At 38.5% G+C, this 8081-nt stretch overlaps 1 protein-coding gene across 1 annotated transcript in view; it reads right to left on the bottom strand.

Moving 5' to 3' along the window:
- kifbp (kinesin family binding protein) overlaps positions 1-7341 on the bottom strand; it is a 65719-nt gene extending 58378 nt beyond the window's left edge. The window contains exons 1-6 of the mRNA XM_088334843.1: positions 6839-7341; positions 4266-4364; positions 4126-4205; positions 3984-4042; positions 2540-2664; positions 2296-2389 (exon numbers count right to left, since the gene is read on the bottom strand). Of these exons, the coding sequence (XP_088190969.1) occupies positions 2296-2389; positions 2540-2664; positions 3984-4042; positions 4126-4205; positions 4266-4364; positions 6839-7294 (913 nt within the window). The 5' untranslated portion in view covers positions 7295-7341. The remainder of the gene's footprint in view (positions 1-2295; positions 2390-2539; positions 2665-3983; positions 4043-4125; positions 4206-4265; positions 4365-6838) is intronic.
- Positions 7342-8081: the final 740 nt, after the last annotated feature.

Here is an 8081-nt window from a genome sequence, read left to right as displayed (position 1 = left end):
TCAGCCCCATTGAGGTAATACTTTGTAGCGCCACCTTTTGCTGCAAGTCGCTTGGGGTATTTATCAGTTTTGCACATCGAGAAACTGATGTTTTTGCCCATTCCTCCTTGCAAAACAGCTCAAGCTCAGTGAGGTTGGATGGAAAGCGTTTGTGAACAGCAGTTTTCAGTTCTTTGAAGAGAGTCTCAATTGGATTGAGGTATGGACTTTGACTTGGCCATTCTAACACCTTGATATATTTTTTTGGTGAACCATTCCATGGTAGCTTTTACTTTATGTTTTGGATCATTGTCTCGTTGGAAGACAAATCTCCGTCCCAGTCTCAGGTCTTTTGCAGAGTCCATCAGGTTTTCTTCCAGAATGGTCTTTGGCTCCATCCATCTTCCCATCAACTTTAACCATCTTCCCTGTCCCTACTGAAGAAAAGCATGCCCAAACCATGATGCTGCCACCACCATGTTTGACTGTGGGGATGGTGTGTTGAGGGTGATGAACTGTGCTGCTTTTACGCCAAACATAACGTCTCGCATTGTTGCCAAAAAGTTCGATTTTGGTCTCATCTGACCAGAACACCTTCTTCAAAATTTTTGGTGTGTCTCCCATGTGGCTTTTGGCAAACTTTAAACAACAGTTTTTATGGATATCTTGAAGAAATGGCTTCCTTCTTGGCACTCTTCCATAAAGGCCAGATTTGTGCAGTATACGACTGATTGTTGTCCGATGGACAGATTCTCCCACCTCAGCTGTAGACCTCTGCAGTTCATCCAGAGTGATCGTGGGCCTCTTGTCTGCATCTCTGATCAGTTTTCTCCTTTTATGAGCTGAGAGTTTAGGGGGACGGTCTGATCTTGGTAGATTTGCAGTGGTCTTATACTCCTTCCATTTCAATATTATTGCTTGCACGGTGCTAAAGCTTGGGAAGTCTTTTTGTATCCAAATCCAGCTTTAAACTTATCAACAATAGTATCTCTGAACTGCCTGGTGTGTTCCTTGTTCTTCATGATGCTTTCTGCGCTTTAAAACAGACCTCTTAGACCAGGGGTCGGGAACCTATGGCTCGCGAGCCATATATGGCTCTTTCTATGAGTATCTGTGGCTCAGAGACCAATTTGATTGCTTGCAAAATTTCTCCATCTTGTTCAAAACCAGAATTGTCTATCCTATTCAGATTCACGTTAAGCCAAACCAAAGCTAAATTCTAAGGTAACACTTTGCAGTATATATAGGGCACGTTTTTCACTACAATTTACAGTCAAGGTGTCACACAAAAAAAGGGGGAAAAAAAACTCGTTTTGGCTGTACAACGCTAAAGAATCCTTTATTTAAAAGTTCACTATATAATCTGTGTTCAGTGTTCAGATACTTTATGATGAATCCAGAGAACTGTAAATACGCCAAAACACCGGAAGAGAACTTAGTCATTTGATTGGGTGAGTGGGAGGGATGGGTGGAGCTATGCAAAAAGTACAAGCATTCCCTCCCATCTCTCGCCAAAGGTAAGCACATAAGGCTCCCTATTCTCAGAATGTTGTGACGTTTTTACAAAATAAATGCTTGCATCTGGTTTTGAAACCAATATGTATGAAAAAAAAGGTCAAAAGGAGTTTAACCGATCTTGAGTAATTGCAAGAAAGAGACAAGTTTAAAGTGGTCTGTTTGTTGAATTTGGGACAGGGGCTCTGGCATTATTCTCTTTTCATAATTTTTATCAAATCATCAAAAATAAATGTGCTGAAGACTAAGCTTTTGTCTGGGGCGCCGGTTTAGCAATTTAGTAAATTTGTCTCATTATATATGGTGTGGCTCTTTCCCAAAATAAAATTAATATTTTTTGCTTTTATGGCTCTTTGAGTCAAAAAGGTTCCCGACCCCTGTCTTAGACTATCACAGTGCAGGTGCAGTTATACAGAGACTTGATTACACACAGGTGGATTCTATTTAACATCGTTATCCATTTAGATAAACATTGAATCTTCTGGACAGAGTTTGGTGCACTGAAAGTAAAGGGGCTGAATAACTTTGCACACCCAATTTTCTATTTTTTATTTGTTAAAATTTTTTTAAACATCCAATAAAGTGTGTTCCACTTCAAGATTGTGTCCAATTTATAGTTGGTGCTTCACAAGAAATTACAATTTTATATCTTGATGTTTGAAGTCTGAAATGTGGCAAAAGGTCACAAAGCCAATAAAACCCGTCACTTCCCACCCATGAACTCAAAGTTCAAGGGGGCCAAATAGTTTCGCAAGCCACTGTAAGAACGTTTTGTACAAAGGGTTCAATACAAACGCTCACTTTCTTGTGCGGCGGCCTCAGAAGGGACTTCTCCTGCTAAGCCGGCTATGACGGTGGCTGCTGAGAGGCAGTGTCTACCCTCCATGTATTGCCCCTGAGGACCGAACACACACAATCCTTATGACTTGCAAGCACAAGCCGGCAACTATTCTTGCATTGCAGACCACAAAACACACCTCACACGAAGCAATCAAGTCAATAAAAGCTGATAAATAGCGAGATTTTACATAAGCTTTAGGCTCACCTTAGTGATGTAATACTGTGACAGCGTAGCAGCATTTAAAGCCCACTCTATAGGATTGAACTGACCTAACTGCAACTGTCTCTGCAATGTTCTGTGACAATAGATGGCAGCTCGCTCTGTTTGACCTGAAAAATAAACAGAATCCCGCCGTACTAAAACAAGGCATTAAGCTATCAGTACTGTACAGTACTGTACATGAAAGAAAATTAAAAAACAAATAAAACGAGGGCACCAACTACTGACCATTTTAATAGTTGACTAGTCACAGACTGTTGAAATGTTTAGTAAGATATTCAGATATTTTTTTTGTGCTTAAATTTAGCATTATTTTGATTTAATTATGTGGTAAATGGAAATAAACATAAGAAATAAGGGGACAATGAAAAATACATCTTTTATTGCACATACTGCGGATTAGTACAAAAATAGCGAAAACTGCACCGAATTGGGCAGTCATTGGTCAGTAGACGCATAAAAAACTGTCCTTTTATTGGGGATAGGGATAATAAATAATACATTTAAAATCAAGTAAATATTTCTTATCCCTGTTAACCAAGTAGTGGGTCATTGGCAACAGTAGAGTTGTGGGTCCTTGGCAACAGTAGTACAGTAAAAAAAACAAATATGTGCGTTTTGTAAAATACATTCAGTTGGCATCCGCATAGTCTGTAACTAAAGAACTTAACAATTCTCAACAGTTTGAAATCAAATGGTTTTAACAACTGATGTTTGTCGTTTAAAATGTTACAACAATTGACGTTTTTTTTCAAAGAGCATTATTTTGCATTTTTAGGGATTTTATGTTGCTGTCTGACTTTAAATCTGTTCAGTGTATAAAAAGCTAAAATTGTTTTGTATAACACGTTTTTTTGTAAATCTGTGAAGATTTTAATTTATATTTCATGTGTTTTGCAGGGAGCCCCGCCCTGTAATATTACCAATTACTAAATAATTTTGTGCATGATGTTTTATTATTATCATCATGGATAATATATCATTAAAAACTCAAAATCTCAGGAGTCACTTGGGAGCCAAAAATGCAAGCTCGTCTTAGAGAGCAGAGCCAAAAGAGACGGTTTTCTAAATAGAACTGTCCTCTTGGGTGCGGCCAGTAGGGGGCAGTGAAGCTTCACATGACAACGCCATAATGACAAGCCACCAGAGCAGGCCTCTCGGCGTCAGTTTCACACACTTTTGCTTTGCATTATTTATTGCGTGGTCTATAGAGTCAGAATGCCAAGAAACATGGCAATGGCAAATATTTCAACCATTTTCAATCACTTTACCCAAAATTCAAGCATTTTGCTGACCTTAAAAACACAACATTGAAATGCAAGATTTAAAGCAGCCTTACAAACCCTGTATTATCAATTTATTTTGCCAACGTCAACTAATTGTTGAACCCTAATTTAAAACATGGTTAAAATAGAAATAACTGACTCACCAAGGTTTTGGTAGACCTGAGCAAGATAATACATAGTATGTGTGTAGGCCAACTCAAACCTGGTAATAGAAAAAAGGAAAGATGAAGCCGGGAAGCAAAAATTGAGCTATAACATAATAACAGTGATGTGTAGAAAAAATACTTTTTATTCTTATCTTGGTGTGTCAGCAGCTTCTCATTTGTAGTAAAATACTCCACCAGATCCATGGGAGGACTTCCATCCTGTAGAATAAATGTTTGTTGATTGGAAGTGCAATAATGGCTGAAGCGCAGAAAGCTTACCTCCTTCATGTAACGCAAGTATATGGCCTCAGCTGTTTCCAAGAATTCTTGGGCTGTGTCAGTTTCGTGGCGACCTGCCCAGAGAATGCCTAGCTGATTCTGAAATCACACAAACACTATTTTAATTTTCTATTCATAGTTTAAGTGCCGTATTTTCTGGACTATAAGGCGCACTTGGTTATAAAGCACAATTTTAAATTCCTGGCAATTTTTTAAGGTGTGCCTAATAGTCTGAAAAATATATTAAATATCTTCCCCTTTCCTTAGTGAAATAATGACCAAGTACAATGGTATCTCAACTTACGGATTTAATTTGTTCTGGGAGTAGCTTTGTAACCTGAAACATTTTTAAGTAAAGATCTTGTATGTAAAAGCACTCATCCATTCTAAGCCCTGCAAAAATATGATATTTTATTGACTGAATCTTAAAAGAGCATCTAAACATGAAACAAATACATGTTAAAATTTGATTACTGCACAATAAACATACGAAAGGCACACAATTAAAAAAAATCAAAGAATGAAGGAAATTTAAAAAAAATTCATTTATCTTTAAACTTTAACTGGGGACACTATAAGCTTGCCGGGATTCATGCATACGCACCGAATACCAAGTGGAACTCTGGAAGCGGCGAAAGGCGGCGAGTGCTGTAGTACAATTTTGCTTCTAGTTACAAAAGCGTTTGTAACTAAAAACAAAATTTTCCCATTTAGGTACATTGTAACCTGAAACTTTTGAATGCAGAGACATTTGTAAGTTGAGGTACCACTGTATATGGAAAAAAAGTAGAGAAGAATAGATCACTTCTGCAAAGAACAGATTTTCACACCGTTCTTGGAATTTACCAAGATGATTTAGAGCAGGACTTCCCAAACGTTTTACTGTGAGGGCCAAATAAACTTTAACTTGTCTGATGAGTCAATTTGAAGCAGAAAAATTGGGACGATTGCAGGAGTGCCTAAATTTTGACATTTAATGTTTACCAGAATTCCACAATTGAATAACTCTTTGGATTCTTCAACTGACAAAATATAGAAAATAAATATTAACAATACTAAAGTTAAAAAAATAACAAAATAACACCCTGTAGGTTATTTAAAGTAAATAAGCCAATGGAACATTAAATTTTGTTGTGCCGTGCATAGTGTTTAACAGGTCCAAGATTAGCTTAGTGGTCAAAGCACTGGACCACCAGTAATATAGAAGACTTGCAAATAGGCAGTAGATTTTGTCTCATGATCACACTATTTTTAGTCACCAGGGATGGATGTTTTTTAATGTTACAATGAAAATAAATTATATTATTCTATTCTAAGATTTGTGACAAATGCATTATGATTTATTGTGAGGGGGAGGGGAGTGCACTAGATGTGCAGATCCACTCAAATTGTCTAGGTGCTTTGCTGGAGTTATCAGGTGTTTAGTTTGCTGTGGGGGTTTTCATCAGAAAGGGTATCAACAGTGAACATAGATTGTTCAATTAACTTCCATATATAAGTATTCCTTAGGGACAAAGTCAAAACAGCGTCTGTTGTGAAGGATTTTATACATTTTACTATAAAGGATTTTATAATACAAGTTACATTTATTGAGTGCAATGAAGATTTTCACAGAGTGGGCTTCAGGTCGCGCCGTTCCAAGTGTTTTGGCTAGGGAATTTTGATAACAGAACTCTAGACGCAGAAGGCAGGCATTGTTTGGAGAAGTTGTTCTGATAAGCGCTCTGATGTTTTGACCATTTCAAACATCGAGGCGAGGTGGTGGAGCCCACGTGGGGGTTTTTCCTGGCGCGCCCATGGGAGGAGCCGGCGCGCCGGCTTGCGTAAAAAGGCCTGGGCCGGGAGAACTTGAGAAGATCGAGAGGGAGAATCGAGAGAGAAGACTTGATGGAGACTCGAGTGACACTAATATGGCTTATTCGATGGAGTTCACTTAGTTACATACTTTAAGAAATTAAATCTGCCCCCGTGTGGAAATGCTGGTCTCTTGTCCATCTTTTCCCTAAAAGAAACGAGCGTGCATTGTTAGGTAGTGTTTGGTTAATGGAGTCAGATAACTAATTCGAACAATTTGGTAAACAGTACATTTTTAATAATTATTTCCTAACAGTTGGCATAACAACGTAATTGTAGACTGTAGATAGGATTTTACCCTAAATATTTTTGCCCTAATTATTTTGGACCAAACCAATGGCTTTTTGTGCTGTTCCAGCTTTGCGTATATTAAATTTAAATGTCAGAGAAGATTTCCATGTCCTTTATATTTTTTTCGAGGCAGATAGATGAACTCATGAAAAGAGCTATATCTTGCTTGCAAGCCATACGTTCCCCACTCGTGGGTTAGAGGCTCGCCTAAATTTTAATAATAGCGCAATGATAGAGGATTTACAGCTGCAGTTAGGCAATAATATTTGGACCGTTGGACTCCACATGCAACCACATTGGTCTAGAAATGATATATCTTGACCAGAATTAAAGCTTATGTAAACGGCTAAATAACAAAACTGGTGTCACTCTCCAAACATTTTCGGCCCTTGCTGCATCACAGTAACAGCATTTAAACAGCAACTTACCCTGACATAGATGAACAAGGACACGTTTTTGTTGGCAACCCTGCATCTCGCCAGCAGTTTCATGCAGTTCATCAGGTGCTCTTGGCCAGCCGACAGCTCCTCCGTGTCCACATGATTGACGCCAAGGTAATATTCCACAGCCGCCAGCCTCGCAGTCCTTTGCCCAGCGGGCGAGTCGCCACACAAGCCACGCTGGAACATTTGCTCCAGCTGGCCGTCCACAGGCTGCTCGCTCGTTCCTTGGTCGCCGCCCTGCGCCCCGCCGTCTTCATCACAGTCACCGGCCTCCAGACTCTTCAACGAGCAATGTATCTCTCGGAGGACATCTCTGGCTTTGTATTTGGAGCGATAAGGGTCATTTTCTGGGTCCTTTCGGGATTCAACCTCAGTTAAATTTTGGACGTGGTTAAATTTATCGCAAATTGCTGTCCAGACGTCGCTGCCGAGGGACGCCATGTTGCTTTTCTTGTTTTTGAGTCAAATGACGTAACAGTTTTAGAGTTCGTGGTGAGCAGATCGATCCAAATCATGATAGTATCTATAGAAATACAAAGGTGGGCAGAACTTGTATCTTTTGTTTCTTAGATTTGTAAATACTTTAATTTTGTTTCCAGAGTTTTTCAGGGATGTGCTTTAAAATTAACTTAAAAAAACCTCTTTAGATTATTTTAGTATTTCGAATCATTTATTACATGAAAAGTCAATATTTTTAATTGACTATTTTTAATTGTTGTCTATTTTCAGAGTTGCTTGACATAGATGTTGCTTAATATAAAAGCTTAAATAAATTAATAGTTTACTGAAGAATGAAAAAAATAATTTTATTATGATTTAGTTGAATGTAAGATTTTTTGAAAAATTATTAACACATTTTGGACATATTACCTAGCTATTTTAATCAAAAGGACAGACAGAGACAGACAATTCACTCGCTCATTCACACTTAGGGACAATTTGGACGGGCCAATTAACCTGACATGCATGTTTTGGAATGTGGGAGGAAATCTACGCAAGCACAGGGAGAACATGCAAACTCCACACAGGATGGCTGGTATCTGGATTTGAACCCATGACCTCGGAACTGTGCTACGCATGCGCTAATCATGCGCTGCCGTGCCGCCCACAAATTAACATAAAATAATGAAAGAATGCTCACACTACAGAGTGCAATAACCTGCAACAAAAAAAATACACATGTTGCTGTTCCTGAACAAAAAACTGTTGTCACTCTGTCAAACGAGCC

The sequence above is a fragment of the Urocampus carinirostris genome, chromosome 4 (assembly GCF_059441175.1).
Source record: "Urocampus carinirostris isolate Australia breed hairy pipefish chromosome 4, RoL_Ucar_1.0, whole genome shotgun sequence".
Classification (NCBI taxonomy): Eukaryota; Metazoa; Chordata; class Actinopteri; order Syngnathiformes; family Syngnathidae; genus Urocampus; species Urocampus carinirostris.
This window is presented reverse-complemented; position numbering and strand designations above follow the sequence as displayed.